A 16,599-nucleotide genomic window follows, 5' to 3' on the forward strand; every position below is an offset into this window, starting at 1 on the left:
GGATTTTATTGACGGTCTAGCGGTAAATGTTTTCACTTTTTCACTAAATTGTTTAAATAGTCGAACACTGTGAAATCGGCTGATTGGTGGGCAAACACATACAAATAAACATGCACTTTCTGTAATTTGCAAGTCGTCGTCTCCACTTACACAATAAACGAGGGAAAATGCGAACACGGTTAGCTTGGAGGGCAATGAAAAGGCAATGATCACACACACACACACACACACAAACACAAATGCATACACACAAGCACATACAGGTTGTTTTTAGATGTAAGTGGATATTGATTAGAGCTCCTTGGACAAAATGATTGCAATCGTGATTAAGGTGATTGATGAGGGGCTGTTTTTTCTGACGGTGGTGACGCTTATTAATCAGCGCAGAAGCAGGCACGTTCAGGGGGACATTTGTAGCATGGTTGGCTAATGGTGATTAAACGGATGAAGTGTACTGTTGTGTCATCTGACCCCATCTTTTTGGAGTCGCTTTTGTTGGGTACCATTCAAAATCAATAGCGTTTCTTTTTTAACCCATTGCCGAAAAAAGGTTGACGTTTGACCTCAGATTCCTCAATCAGTGTACATTGTAGAGGTAATATGCCCTTTAAAATCAAATGGGTGTTTGCTTAGATTTGAGTTCATTAGTGTGAAGACTATTTTGCAAGAGTATCTGATAAATTAGAGATAGCAAAAGTGCAATGATCTGACTGACTTGATCTATTTTATGCTTCACTCATGTTGTGTCATCATCAATCAATAAAAATTTGTAGTGTCCTTGTTGTAAAACACAGCAACCCTTGACAAATACACCTTGTCCAACTTTCTTGACAGTCTTGTGCGAAATACCCTTTAATCCTTGCTAGTTTTTCTCAATAGTTGAAATAATTTAATCAAATGGCCGTTGGCTTTCATTCACTGTACAATAAAGGAATGAGAGTGTGTTAACCACCCTCTTGTGTCTGGTATGATTCAAAATCAAAGGGGTCTTTTCACATTTTCATAACAGTAATGAAGGTATCAACATTGGCCAAAAAATGTTTCTCCTTCTTCATGTTTGACAAATTTGCATTGAAGAGTGACGATTTGAAGAAACTGTAGTTTGCTAACCTACTGGGTAGAGCTATACACTCCAATTGTGCTTTCATCACTACAACTACAAGTTTTTGTTTGGTGCCACAGTTTCTTTATTGAAAATCTACGTGTGCGTTAATAACTTGAGTACTGGAGATGACAGCATGGTCAAAATGGTTTATGTTCCCTTTAATTTGTATGTTGGTTTTGTAATTTATGGTCCAAAGGTAAAGGCAAAAAAAGGTTAATAAGTCAGCAACTTACTCACTAGTTTGAGCAACTACTCTGCCGCCCCACTGTGCCATCTACTTGTCTAATTAGAATTCCAGGATAAACATCCATACGCAGTCCAGATTATTGGTTTATCCTGGCTTCTTTCTTTTTTTCCGGCTAATATTTTTGTGTATTATTTTGTGTTTAAACAGCACTTGGAGTAAATTTAAAAAAAATCTTTTTCACTGGGTGACAGGTAGCAGGCCAGCCTAGTACTCACTGTCTTTTACTATGACAATACACTGTTGTAACACATGCAGAATGTGTCTTAATAAACAGGGATGTCCCTGAAAAAGACATTGCTTGAAAGTCCAAAATATTTTGCCATAAAACCTGTATGTACCTTTCAGCATTAATAGTGCCTTCACAGATGTGCATTGTGCAAGTTACCATGCCATGGGCACAAACACACCCCCATACCATCACAGATGCTAGCTTTTGAACTTTCCGCTGATAACAATCTGGATGGTCCTTTTCCTCTTTGGCCCGGAGGACACGTTGTCCATGATTTGCAAAAACAATGTGGACTCGTCAGACCACAGCACACTTTTTCACTTTGTGCCAGTCCCTCTCAAATGAGCTTGGGCCCAGAGAAGTAGATGGCGTTTATGAGAAAATATTTACAAAAAAAAAACAACAACACTCATCAGTTTGAACATTAAATATATTTTCTTTGTAGTGTATTCAGTTGAATATAGTTAGAAAAGATTTGCAAATGTTCTACAATGTCCCAACTCCATTGGGATTGGGGTTTGTCGTAATATTAGATAGAGTAACTGTGGCTAATTGGAAGGAAGTATGAGGAGCTTACTGTGGTCATCTGCAACAGTGAATTTGTAATCGAGACGAAATTGAAGTTTCGTGTTTATTAGTGGTCTTTTACCATGGATTTAGTTATTTCATGTGTCTTTCTTTTTTTCGTTTGTGCCATGTGTTTTTGGAAATGATTGCGTTAAGTCACAGTGAGAAGATTAAGAGTGTGACGGGATGAGGGAGCGCATTGATAAGTGTTGTAGAGCTGAGAGGTTGTGTAGCGTATCTGTCGGGGAGACTTTAAACACACACACAGACACACAAGGGGGTGGATGGAAGCTCTTAGCCTTTACTGCGTTTCTTCGCCTGTCAGCACATATCTAGCTGAGAGCGGTGTGAAGCGCTAAGAGCAAGGAGAAAGGGAGAGGGGGGGGGTGCTGGAGCAAACTCAAGAAGGTGTTAGCGGATGAAAGAACAATCGTTAATGAGGGAGGGAGAGAGAGAGAGAGATAGAGAGAAGGGAGATGGTAAGGTGGATTGGATAGAGGGAGGAGGGGGCGTCTCATCTTTTTCCCTGCCTTTAAGACAGAGACCAACGCTCTCTCCTCTCAGTCGCACCGGCGGAGAGGGAAGCATCCGTCTCCTCAATCTCCTCCTCCTCCTCTTCTCTTCCAGGTGATCACCCCTTTCCGTAGGCTCATTCTCTGTGCCGAGAACCGGAAAGAGATGGAGGACTGGATCAGCTCGCTCAAGTCCGTCCAGTCCAGAGAGCATTACGAGGTAAGGATAGACATCTAAGGAGAATGTATACATTCTATCCATAGGGCTTTTAAAGTAGGGAGAACTCTACCACAGACTCGGATCTTTTAGTAACACACAATGAGGAGTCCCAGAGCAGCAGCATGACACAAAAGCACACAGATGTAATTGTGTGCGTGTTGACTTTAATATGACATGTTTTACAACTTACAATAACTTTTAATCCTCAATGTAGGACACTGTTGGTGAGGCTGTTTTTGTATTTTAAATTGTTAAGGAAAAGTGTTGACAGTCACATGTAAAAGCGCCTGTGATTTTAGAGGGAAATCTTATATAAGGGCCTCCTTCATCCTGCCAACTCTGTTTTTTGCACTGCAATGCAGCTGCACCCCCAGAGCTCTCACAGGGGGTAACACACATGCAGGCGCACACGACGGCAGTGCACACGCTCAACAAGATGTCAGCAGCGGTTATTTGCGCCTGTGTGCATCAAAGCAAGTTTCAAGTGAATACAATATTGGCGAGCACGACGCCCACAAACCATGTTTACATGCTGACGCCCAGTAGAAAATGCTCTTGCTGAACAGCTGTCCATTTTTTTTTATTTTTGACTAGCATAGCGACACCCAGACGATTTTTTTTGCATGCAAGGTTTTCCTTGCAGTTTCATTTGGCTCGTTCAAATTGTGTTTGTAACTGTGCTTTAGACTTTATACTGAAGAAGTTATGCACGTTCATACAGCCAATGCATCTAAAATTCCATGTTGTTAAATGAATACCTAATAAAGCTGACGCATAAACTGTATCATACTATTGGTGAATGCCCAGTGGGCTGTATTATGCATTTGTTATTATTTAACGGACAAACTCGTCTAATGGCCAAATGATTTAGTGAGACACTACTTTACTCGCTGTCGATGGAATGCTGTCAATGCAAAATGGCAAATTTCCTCCAAAAGTGTCTTTATTTTTTAAACACTTCTAACTAATGCAACACTTTAGGGACCAGATTTGAGCATTTTTTTGTGGGGCATGTATTCTGAGTTGTTCAATTTAATGGTATTACAGTATTTGAGTTTAATAAAAGATTTATGTTGACATCTGAGTCTAGTTTAGCAAAATATAATCATGGGGAAATCATTTTAGCCCCTTATCACTTTTTTAAAGCTGCAGTTTTGCCACAATTACATTTCTATTGTAATGAATTAATTATTATTGAACATTAAGGATTTGACTGCACGTTCATGATTGCCAACAGTATGTGTAAAATTAACAGTCAATTAATCAATTATTGTATTTTCTGAAGTCCTGTTTCCATACTAGTGTCGTACTGAGCAGAGTAATGAGTTATGCACCACGGAGATACAGCTCAGCTTCCCTCATCTGATGTCATGTTGTTTTATTTTACACAGCAAATTAGTTGCGATTGAATCAACAGCATCTCTGCTGGTTTCGACCCTGTAGTGAAATCCATCACGCCTGAGTTACTTGAAGACATCAAATTGCATATTATTGACAAAATTCTTAACAATGAATTAATTGATGATGGATGCCCACCCTGTGTTCCTACAGATAGGCTTGTATTGCAAGGACAATGATGTGCACTGTGCTTGCCTTATTGTTTGTTTGTACCCGCTATCCCGGTGCCGCCAACCTATTCTAACCTCTCCTTTGCCAGACGGCTCAGTTTAATGTGGAACATTTCTCAGGGATGCACAACTGGTACGCCTGCTCGCACGCACGGCCCACCTTTTGCAACGTCTGCAAAGATAGCTTGTCTGGGGTCACGTCTCACGGCCTCTCCTGCGAAGGTATGTAAACACATGCCAAAACACACATTTACTGTCAAGGATGTGACAAAAAATACACAATGGATGTGTTAATGTGAACAATAAAAATCTGACACTTCAATAGGCACACATTCCCAATCTGATGAAAACCACTAACAGGCTTGCATAGTAAATTCTTAATTTGCAAAGATTAAAAAAATGCTCATCGTTGGTTGTAACCTAACAATATGTTTATTATTGTGGTTGTAGTTTGCGGTATTATACAACTCAATTTTATCATGTTGAGAGGGGTTATATTTTGCCCTGTACATTTAGGGCTCTTTTTTCGTAGATGGCGCATGCGGAATTGCTGGCGTATCCTGATTTTCATCCAGGTACAGGCCTTGTTGCGCCTATTTGTAAATTTGGTTCATCTCTATGCGCCATGCTGGGCCTTCGACATGTGCCTGCCGTATCTGACATTTTGGTGGCCCAATGTTGGAACTTTACTCTTGCTAGAACCCAGTGGCGTTCTGTCAGTGCCTTCATAGCCTTCTGCGCGGGCCGAAACATTGTCAAAAGCACTGACCTGCATTTATAATTTTGTATAAATTTGGCAAATATTGTATACATTTTTTTCCAGCAGTCTTTTGTCTTCATTCAATATCTTGTGTCTTGGCAGCACAACTTAAAGACTTTTGTGGGTTATCATTATTTTGTTTTTTGTCCAATCAGATTTCATCATCTATGTTTTTCTCTTACGTAAACTTCAGAGGTTGCATTGTAGGCTCATACAAGGGAAACTAATATACCGGTAGATTTTTGTTTTTTTTTGTTTTGTTTCAAATCTTTACCAGTCAGATTTCAGGAGGGCGTACATCCTTCCGGGTAGGTCAACACTTTTCCATCCTCTGATTGATTCAGAGCGACTCGTTTGGGATTCATTGCATGAAGCTGGGAGCGGACGACTGAACATGACTGAAAATTCGTTTTCAAGCCAGTCTTTTCAAAAACAGAAAAAAAAACCTGAACATTGTGAGGATAAGCCGGAGAATGTTTGTGACTGCCTAGCTTGGCTTGGATTTATTTGCCACCTTCATAGTGGCCACGTAACTACGTCGCTCTGCATATCAATGAGGCAGTTTACAACATGCAGAGTTAGAAGGCTTGCTGCACCAGACTTAGCCATGAAAATAGAGCCCTTAGTGTTAAAACCATTATCATGAATTCAGCAAGTCTTGTTTGACGCCCAAAGGATAAACTCTAAAGAAGTGTTTGTTCTTGGGCTTTTTTTGCATTTTCTGTGACACCACCACCAAAGAGTACCTGTGATGGCAAATAGGTAAAGTGTAATGATAACCCAAAACTGGAAAAACTTTATTGACATAGGAAATAGTTTGTCCATTCATGCTGAGAAATAAGATGAATTACATTCCAATTACATACATTTTACAATAAATATCCACAGATTTTGAGTGTTGCCATCCAGACATTCCTGTGATAATACAAACGATAATATGCTATGGTTCATTATCATTAGAATTCCAAAAATTCTGATTTTTATTTTTTATTCCACCGATTTGTGCACAGCCCTACTATGCTGTTCCCTGTTTTTGTCCTTAGGCCGAAGCTCTAAAAGTATTACTTTGTTGCCATTTTGTGGCATCTTGGTACCAAAGAACTATGTTGAAGTGAGTTTTTCAAGATTTTCATTCAGGCAGAGGTAGTTCTTTGCCCCAATTATGTGACATCTAAAACTTTTTTAGGGGGCATCGATTACTCGCAGGTTTTCGTTATTGGCGGCAGCACTCGGTCCCAATCCCAAATAGTAGGAGAACAATGTACATTGGTATGACAAACTCTTAAATTGTCCATTGAAAATGCACTGATTACGTTCTGTCGGCTGTGCGCTGTGTTTTTTGCGCCATTGCTTGGTTGTAACATAGAGTAGGCTATGCCGAGACCCCACTCGCCAATGTGTGATTCTGCACTCACTTGCCCGAGTGATGTCACTGTTGTCTCTGTTTCAACGTGGCACACATATCGCAGCATGTCCATCAAACTTCAGTCTTAAGTAAAAAATAATGTGACCTGCAGTAAACACTTACCAGCCGGCTGGCCGTCGCGTGTCAAATGAGCACCGATTCGTGTTTTTCACACATAGCTCCGCATTAATACGACCTGCCAGCAGACGATCACGTCAGTGGTGCCATATTTCTCACTGGTGTAAAGTGTCAGTGACAGGAAGCAGAACTTAATGAGTAGCATCCACACATTCTTTCACCATCCTATTTAGGTGATGCTATCCTGAGAGTGGGTGCGCACTGTTGGGCACTGGTGGTGTGTCTGAAGACTAATTGTTTTGCTGCACAATTTGCATAGTGTCCAATTAACTAATGGCACATTTACATTATGTTAACACAGTGGGCTCTATTTTCGTCATCTTTATTTCCGTGCTGTGACATGTCAGGTTTACCGTTTTTGAGAATTTGGTAGACGCGCTGGGTGTTTCGGTTGACTAAAGGCTTTTTCTATTACACACTCCCGGCGCACATTAAAATTTGCTGACAGAAAGTAGGCTAGAATTTAGATAAGCTAAAAGCAGGTGGGTTGTCACACTTGGATGCAACCATCGGTGGTTGAAGGCAGTCTCCAAGTGCCCACTCCACAGTGGCCAACTTTACATCATCAGCAAGTAAATATCTTCTTACATTTCCTTTTATGTACAAAGTACTTTACGCAAGCCAGTGCCATGGATGAACTCCAGCTCATCCTTCCGGCATGTAGACCGTGCACCTCTCGTGTGCTTAATTCAAATGAGGGGAGCCGCTTCCATTGGTCGGCTGTGATCCCTGTGGATATTCTGGATATTCTTTATCAGCACTCTTCCAGTTGCAAGTCTCCAAACAATTCTCTTCGAAACCAATAAATATTCCTTGATATTAAAGTAATAATGAAACGAAATCCAATCCAGCAAAAGGGCTGCCGCCTGTTGATGCTCTGGTCTACTTCCAACATGCAATTTTAAATGATTTCCAAAACAAGCGACTTTCAGGGATTATTTTTTTCAAGATCAGATTTAACTTTCAAGGATATCTGAGCCAAAATACTTGCTCTAACTTAAGTCAAATGTCATTTTGATACATAGATAGATACATTGTCATTCAGCACTATTTTATCTATGCGTCTTTTACTGTATCTGGTTAGTATAACTGTTCATTTTGACCCAAAAAAACGACAAAATGGGTTTGGGTTTGGATGAGTGAAAACATTTGCTGGTATTCGTAGTTTTATCGTAGTGGAATGATAACAGCCCTTTATGTTGAGAATTAGAAAGAGAAAGTGACAGGAGCACATAAAGCACACAAGTCTCTTGCAGCAATCATTGACTCGCAATTCCCTTTGATTTCTCCGGCCGGCTGTCGAGGCAGGGATTGATTCGTGCTCCTTAGCCACAAACACGCTTGTGTATACACGCACTGACAAACACACGCGTGCTCACACACACAACACACACACGCAACAAAGTCTCCATTTCAGTGCCACACAGAAAGGATGCTTTGGCTATCATGTTCTGTGCATTGTCTTAATGCTCTGCTAATGCTTCCTAACAATGTTTAGCAGCTGACTAGACTGAAACATTGATCTCTGCTCCCGGATATCACTTTTCGGCACTATTTTTGTTTGAGTTTACTTAATGACCAGTATATGTGTGTTCGGGGGTTGCTGATCGAGGGAGGGTCAGTGTTCTATTCATACTGCCTAACTTAATGGAAAATATGTGTGAAACATTATATCAATGTTTCATGATCAGTGCAGCCTGCAGTGTGCATATTTAACTTAATTGTGTTGCTCGACCTCTTCAAATTGATTTGATGTATTTCTTGCTTAAAAATTGCATCTCAACCAAGGGATTCATACACTCTGATAGCAAATACCCTATAATGTGACAAAAAATGTCATGTAAATGCGACATACAAAGAGAAGACTTGTTAGCAATCCCGGCTGAAATTGAATGAATTTAAAAAAAAAAAAAAAACGCACACATCACGTATATAAAATATAACTCAAAAATCATGGAAAATAGAGCTCACCTTCCAGCTGTAGGACGGTGTGTGAATGACAACTGAATGCGCTGTAAAAATGCCCCGCTCAACCTCCAAACTGTCTGTAGTCAGCTGCTGTCTGAATAATGCATGCTGTTGTGTTTAATAAACAGTTAACAGTTGTCAAACAAGCTTTGCAAGATTTGTATGTAGCTCGCTATATGGAAAATGAAAACACAGGTTCTTTAATCATGATATATTGCTGAAATGTGATACACTTGTACACTGTGCAAACTACAACCACAGTAATAAGTATAATCTCAATTGAATACCTTTGTAAATGTGTACTTTCGAAACAGTACTTCTATTGGATGGCATTAGATTGTACGTCTGTACCTTATGACATGGCCTATGATTGCACCTGCCTCCATTTATTGGTTTGTCTGTCCTAGCTTCTATGGTTTCTATTTCTCCTTGACCAGTGGTGAGCTAAATGTATTATGTAAAATTAATTAAGGGATGAATTGTAGGAAAAAATGCAACACTTGTGAATGTCAACTATAATGAAAATGTCAAATTCTGATGGATCAGAGTAGCGGATGGATAAATTCACAGCCCTGACTTGATATGTCTGCCATGTTACTATCATAATATGTGTGAGTGAGCTTTTTTTGGGGGCATTTCAGTGTGTAAATTCAAGGCCCACAAACGCTGCGCAGTTAGAGCCACTAACAACTGCAAATGGACCACATTGGCCTCCATCGGCAAGGACATCATTGAGGATGAGGACGGGGTAAGTGTGAATGTGTATTGTATGAAATCCTCTAAGCAGGCTTACTCATCAGAAAACAAAAATATTACGGTATTTTCATTTATTTTAAAATGCTGACCACATGATAATGATCAACAGTGGTAGTAAAACGTGTGTGTGTGTCTATGTGACCAACAGATCGCGATGCCTCACCAGTGGCTGGAGGGCAACCTGCCTGTCAGTGCCAAGTGTGCCGTGTGTGACAAGACATGTGGCAGTGTGTTAAGGCTGCAGGACTGGCGCTGCCTCTGGTGTAAAGCTATGGTAAGGCATCTGTCACATGGAAAAAAATTGGGAAAAAACTCATGAATAAATAAAACAGCAGCTTACATTTTCCCTCCTGCACACGTATATATTCTTGTTATCCATCCATCCATCCATCCATTTTGTCGCACATATCCGGGGTTGGGTCACAAGGGCAGCAGTTGAAGCAAGGAAGCCCAAAGCCAGCTGGGAGACAAAGTCTGTCCAGCGTCTCCCGGGTGGTCCCCAATGGCCTCCTCCGAGTGAGATGTGCCCGTAACACCTAATGGAGGCGTCCAAGAGGCACCAGATGCCTGAGCCACCTCATCTGGTTCCTCTCAATGAACAGCGGCTCTATTCTTAGCCCCTACTGAATAACCAAGTTTCTCACCCCATCTCTAAGGGAGTGCCTGGATACCGAATTATTTTGGTCGCCCATATCCGCCATCTTGTTCTGAGTTGAGGGTATATCAACTGGTAAACTGAAAGCTTCACCATTCGGCTCAGCTCCCTCAGTTGTGAACAAGGCCCCAAGATAGATGAACTCTTCCACTTGGGACAGGATCTCATACCCAATCTATAGAGGGCACTCCAGCCTTTTCCACCTGAGGACCATGGTTTCAGATTTGGAGATGCTGATTTTCACCGAACACTTACACACTCAGCTGCAAACTGCTGGAGTGTGAGTTAAAGATCACGGCTTGAAGAAGCCAGCAGAACCACATCATCTGCAATAAGCATAGATGTAATACTAGGGTCCTACATTAAGCCTTTTCGTTTGGTCATGGTGTGGTGGCCCTGCCAGAACCTCCACCCATGCATCCATTATCTATACCGCTTATCCTCACAAGGGTTGCAGGGAGTGCTGGAGCCTATCCCAGCAGTCTTCTGGCTGTAGGCGGAGGACACCCCGAATTGGTTGCCAGTCAATCGCAGAGCACACAGAGACAAACAAACATCCACACTCATAATCACACCTAGAGGCAATTTAGAGTGTCCAATCAACCTACCATGCATGTTTTTCAAATGTGAGAGGAAACCGGAGTACCCGGAGAAAAGCCACGCAGGCATGGGCAGAACATGCGAACTCCACACAGGAAGGCCGGAGCCAGAATCGAACCCACGACCTCTGAATTGTGAGGCGGACGTGCTAACAAGTCGACCACCGTGCCGTCCCTGCCAGAACCTGTCCTGTATAATCAACAAGTCCGATTATTACCACTCGGAACATCGCGACCTCGCACACCAACTCAAGAGCTTTCTCTGCCAGAGGTTGACATTCCACATCACTAGAGCCAGCTTCTGTAGCTGGGGGTCGGACTGCCAAATTCCCTGGATTCAGTCGCCACCCAACTCTCAATGCACAATGAAGTGGGACCCATATTGCCTCTTTGGGCTGTGCCCAGCCAGACCTCGGGGGCGCAGGCCCGGCCACCACCTCCAAGACTGGCTCTAGAGGTGGCGGCCCAGTGACCCGTGTCCCGGTGAGGGAAAATTGCAAAATTTGTTTTAATCATAAGGGGGTTTTGAGCAGTGCTTGGTCCGGTCCCCCAATCAGGACCTATTTGCCATGGGTGACACTGCCAGGGGCTTAAAGCTCCAGACAAGTTAGCTCCTAGGATCATTGGGACACATTTACATCTCCAACATGATAAGTTGACAGCTCAAGGAGGGCCATTCTACTTTACTGCACATAATATAACAAGCGGAGCCATCTACATTTTTTAAATCAACTTCTACAGTCAAAAAGTATTGAATCCTGTGTGTGTGATTCCAGGTTCACACAGCCTGCATGGACCTGTACCCTCGCAAATGTCCTCTAGGTCAGTGCAAAGTCTCCATCATCCCCCCGACGGCCCTCAACAGCATTGACTCAGATGGTAGGCAACACACATGTGCTTTAACACCCCCTTATAGAGCTTGTTTTTTTTAGGGTGAGTTGACAAAGTAATCCCTCATGCTCTGAAAACTCAAAAGCTTTGCATTTTAGCATCACAGATCTATCTAGAAATGTTTGTTCAGATTGGTTAGGGATTGGAAGAAAACTCCACCCGTTCTTACAGTTAGACTTCTCTCTGCTCCGGATAAAAATTGGTCCCTAACTGTTCATTGTTTCAGTACTTTTTGCACAAATTGCTATTCTCTGACAAGGAGGTGATCAGCAGAATTCACAACAATGTTTTGATCCATGAATGAATTACAACCTCGTTATGAATCCTGTTGATCAGTTGTGTCGTCTTGGTCTCATTATGTCGAACGTACCCGAAACACTGTGCAGTTTGTCATGCGCCAAGAGGTCAAATTAAGTTAGGTTATAGAGTTTTTGGGGTTTATCCCAAAACTTCACCTGAAAGCCGAATATCACGAACTGCGCTATACAAATAAAAATGAGTTGAGTTTGTGAGTAGTGTGTGTTGATATATTTCCACATCATCAGAATTATACTCAACAAAAAATACAGCTACATGCACCAGAAGCATTTTAATTAAAAAAATGTCAAATCAGGAGTGATATGAAGTATTTGACAAGCGACTGGTGAGCTATAAGTGTCGACTAATCTAGCGATCTTACATGCGTCAGACAGATGAAAGGAAACGTAGATGTTGTCTTTCTCATCTTCAAGTTTCAAACCTTGAATGTTGCCGTTGTCTTTTTCCCGTTTCATCAAAATGATCATCCTTGAATCCAAAAATGTCTCCACACCTTTTTTTCTCCACAATAGATTACAACGCTTCTTTTGCATTCAGTGGTTGGCGACTATGTTTAGGTACATGGGAGATTCTTTTTTATTATTTATTTATTAGTTATTAAATAGAGGGCAAGGGTGGGGGATCGCATAACTATGGGAACTGAAACTCCACAACTGAAGCAATCCCACCCCTATTTACGTTACTTAGCTGTTCACAATCAGGTTTTTTTTATCGGTCCTAACCAGTGTTCGTATCGTGAGCTAAACTGTGACATCAGCTTACCCATCTGTGGGTTTAGTTAGACGTAGTCATAGTTGTATCTTGATTCTGTGAAGTGCAAACCTTGTGTTTTGCCATTTTTGTCAACGTCATTGATCAGATAATCCATTAATGAAAGATTCTCGGAGTTGCTCCCATTGCTGTTGGTGTTAATGTCTTCACACCCACAACTGGGTTGCCAAATTAGTTTGAATGAAAGAAAAAGCCTCTTTTTTCTTTCTTTCATGCTGTCCTCCCTAAAAGGCAAACTGTGCATTTTTTAAACTATCAATAACATGATTTGACCCAAGTCCCCCATCTCTTAATAATACACAACTATACAATATGGTAGTGTTGTTAGTTTGTCCAAACCCATTTACGTGTATATGCGCGTGTCCAAAACAGATCTTTAGATCAAAACAGATTATCCAAAGCCCTTCTCAATGGGAATCACCACCTGATAAGAGAATTGATTTGAATTATTCTCCAACCACAGACGCACACGCACACCCCCACACACAAATGGATGCACGTTGCACACACACGCACCCGCCCGCGCATAACAGTGAGTGTGTAAAAAGCCTAACCTCAGCTAATTGGTCGATGGCGACAGAGATTGGGATGATGGGGAATCCTATTGAACGGAAGTAGGATAAGTGGAAAGCTAAAAGTGGGTGAGTCACTTTGAATCCCTTCCCTCTCTCACTTCACATTCTGGCGTGCCATGGCTGCCGTGTGCTCCATGCAGGGGGGGGGGGGGGGGATTGCTCGTAATTGGCTGGTGGGGGAGACGGCAGCACGCGCCGGAGCATCGTGACTACCCCTACCCTCCCTCACCCTCTCTCCTCTCAGCTCCACCCCCATCCATCCATCTTTGATAGAAAAATAGTGAAGTGATGCCAAAGCACCGTTAGTGCTTTTTGTGGAAGTTTAAATATTAGGGATTGGATGGTTAGGTATGCTTTGCATGGAACAATACATACTTATGGATGGTTTGATTTTGCAATTCACTTTGTATTGACGTGTGTGTGTGCGTGTGTGTATGCGTGTGTATGTGCCTGTCGCACGTTATATGTATTTTACACTACCGTATAGTCACGTGTGTACAATTAGAGGAAGAAGAGCCAGTTACACCATTCAAAAGAGTTGTGTTTGAATTAATTACCTTCAAATAAGTTCTATTAATCACTATACTACAAAAAAAATGCTGTTTTTGCTGACAAGTACAATAGGTAATTTTTAGAGAAAAATGTTGTTCTCTTAATACACAAATACGAAAATGTACCCAACCGTGGCACAAAAAACCTTCTGTGGATCTGTATTGTCGAGCGGTCTGTATCCATCTACATAAGACGATTCAATACGATTCTCTATACTATGGGGGTACGATACAATTCAAGGATGTAACAGTTTTAGAAATGTAACATTTTGATCCAGTTCAATTTAGTGGGATTACGATTCTATTCCATATGCTACGGCTGTATATGTTGTTGTGCTTATTAATATGCAACATCATGTAAAAGCTCTCCAAATCCCAAACTATTCAAGGTAATTAAATTAAAAGAAACAACAAATCAGCACAAACGTCAAACCGATTTATATATGGTGTACATTCGGTGTACAATTCGATACGATTTGCTATACATGGGGTGCGATATGATTCAAGGATGCAACAATTTTAAAATGTAATGATTCGGTTCCTCAAATCCAAACCGATTCTCCATTTCGATTATTTTTTTTTCCCACCCCTCGTACCGTTCCACCCCTACTAAATATGCAAACATTGGCAATGTATTTATCACGCAATGACTTACCTAGAGGTGTCAAAATTAAGCGATTATAAAATTATTTGAGAACTAATTTAATAATCAATCAATAATCTTTTACAGTGGTCATTTAACTTTGAATTTTTCAATTCCTCTGTTTTCAGCCTCTCAACTGTAATTATTCATTGATGAAAGCCGACTGATTATCTTTTGAGTTTAATCAATATATATATATACACACACTCAACAAAAATATAAATGCAACACTTTTGTTTTTGCTCCCATTTTTAATGAGATGAACTCATAGGTCTAAAACCTTTTCCACATAAAAGAATAGGAAACTCAAGTGCTCTGTTTTTTGTTGTTGTCTTTTTATCCGTACTACAAATTCCCTATTAGGTTTTTGGAAGGCCACCTGTCCCCCATCCTGTGCCAGTCCCCTCTTGGTCTTCGTCAACTCCAAAAGTGGTGACAACCAAGGAGTCAAGTTCTTGCGGCGCTTTAAGCAGCTGCTCAACCCAGCACAAGTCTTCGACCTGGTCAATGGCGGTCCGCACCTTGGGTAAGCATGACAAACAGAATGACGCCTTCATTAGGTACACCTGTACAACAACATGGAATCCAATAAGAAAAGTGTCTTTCAAAACTAACAGCTCTATTGTTAGCTCTCATTTGTGTGTGCAAGTGTACCTAATGATGTGTCTCTTGAGTGTATATACCAGAGGGCAACTCTGGTTCTCAAAGGCTGATGTCCTGGATGTTTTATATGTCTCCGTGCTTCATCTCACCTGATTCAAATGACCGTCCATTATCCAGCTTCTGCAGAGCTTGCTGTTGAGATGATCATTTGAATCGGGTGTTTTAGAGCAGGGAGACATCCAGGATACCAGCCCTTGAGGACCCTGGTACAGGATTCCAAACCAGCGAGCTCTTAAGGTGTGCCACGGTAAATTATCAAATTTCACTTAATTGGTCAGAAAAGTAGTTACCGGTATTTAAAACAAATAATGTATATTTGTTCATCTATCTATGCCATTTACTTTGGTGACAGACAGAACAAATACATGATTTTATATTACCGTACTTTGTAGATGGCAGAAAATACTGCATTTATGTAATTGCCATTTATATCCACTTTTTGTGACATTTTTGTTTCGTGGTGTGCCGTGACATTTCCCGAGCCTGAAATATGTTTGCCTGGGCTCAATCAAGGTTGGGAATCAGTGGTCTAGACACATAGAAGTGTACAGTGTATGCATGTAGTGTAAACACTAACCAAAATACAGAGAGAATTATACTTCTAGTAATATGCATCTACTTTATATTTTTCAGTCTGCGCCTGTTTCAGAAGTTTGACAACTTCCGAATCCTAGTATGTGGCGGTGACGGCAGTGTGGGATGGGTGCTGTCGGAGATCGACAAGCTCAACCTACACAAGCAGGTAATTAAAGAATTGTTATCCACTTAAGACTGAATACTTAACAGACCACCCCCCCCACACACACACCATGCACCTCCAATTTTCCCATTAATTAACATAATAAAATATTCAGCACGATAAAAACTACTTAAATAATTGCAACCAGAAATTGACCCATTCACTGATTTTTTTCACTATTTAAAAAATAAATAATTATATATATATATATATATATATATATATATATATAACGGCACTTGGCTTGGGCCTATCTACCTACCCATCACTATGTAATTGTGAGACACTAACAATTCGTAAGTACCATGTGAACTTGTTTGTGTCTATGTGTTGTTACGATATGTTTCGACCAGCTCTGCTAGGGAAAGATTATATGATTGAATGAGGTTTAACAATTCAATTTCTAGAAAGATAGGTTTTAGTACAATGTTCAAAAAGGATGGACACAGACGTCCAAAACAAGTTGACAAAGTGTTTACGAATTGTTAGTGTCTCACAATTACATAGTGATGGGTCCCGCAACACCGATGCGCCGATGCACGCGGCGAGCTGTCAGAGCAATTTCCGCGTCGGTACGCGTACCGCTTTAAGACAGTCACGTGATCGATCCATGAACCGCGTCGACTCGGCAAAAGACGCGCCAAACTGTGTTTATGAGGAAGTGCGTCCGTCAACGGGCTGCCCCTGCCGAAACAATCCAAACCTCACGGATCTTTGTG

The 16,599-nt window shown here is 41.2% G+C and overlaps 1 protein-coding gene across 8 annotated transcripts in view; it reads left to right on the forward strand.

Annotated features, from left to right (window-relative positions):
• Positions 1–16,599, forward strand: part of dgkh (diacylglycerol kinase, eta) — an 81,301-nt gene that overhangs the window by 36,280 nt on the left and 28,422 nt on the right. For 6 of the 8 annotated variants that reach the window (XM_086051478.1, XM_086051470.1, XM_086051473.1 and 3 more), the window contains 7 exons: positions 2,776–2,880; positions 4,538–4,670; positions 9,361–9,467; positions 9,624–9,749; positions 11,506–11,608; positions 14,842–15,004; positions 15,775–15,883. In XM_086051478.1, coding sequence (XP_085907604.1) covers positions 2,776–2,880; positions 4,538–4,670; positions 9,361–9,467; positions 9,624–9,749; positions 11,506–11,608; positions 14,842–15,004; positions 15,775–15,883 — 846 coding nt within the window. Of the gene's footprint in view, positions 1–2,757; positions 2,881–4,537; positions 4,671–9,360; positions 9,468–9,623; positions 9,750–11,505; positions 11,609–14,841; positions 15,005–15,774; positions 15,884–16,599 lie in introns of those variants that run through there. The other 2 variants (XM_086051476.1, XM_086051477.1) reach the window with 2 other exon arrangements.

Source organism: Filicampus tigris, chromosome 14 (genome assembly GCF_054856515.1).
Source record: "Filicampus tigris isolate MCC_2025a chromosome 14, RoL_Ftig_1.0, whole genome shotgun sequence".
NCBI classification, from domain to species: domain Eukaryota; kingdom Metazoa; phylum Chordata; class Actinopteri; order Syngnathiformes; family Syngnathidae; genus Filicampus; species Filicampus tigris.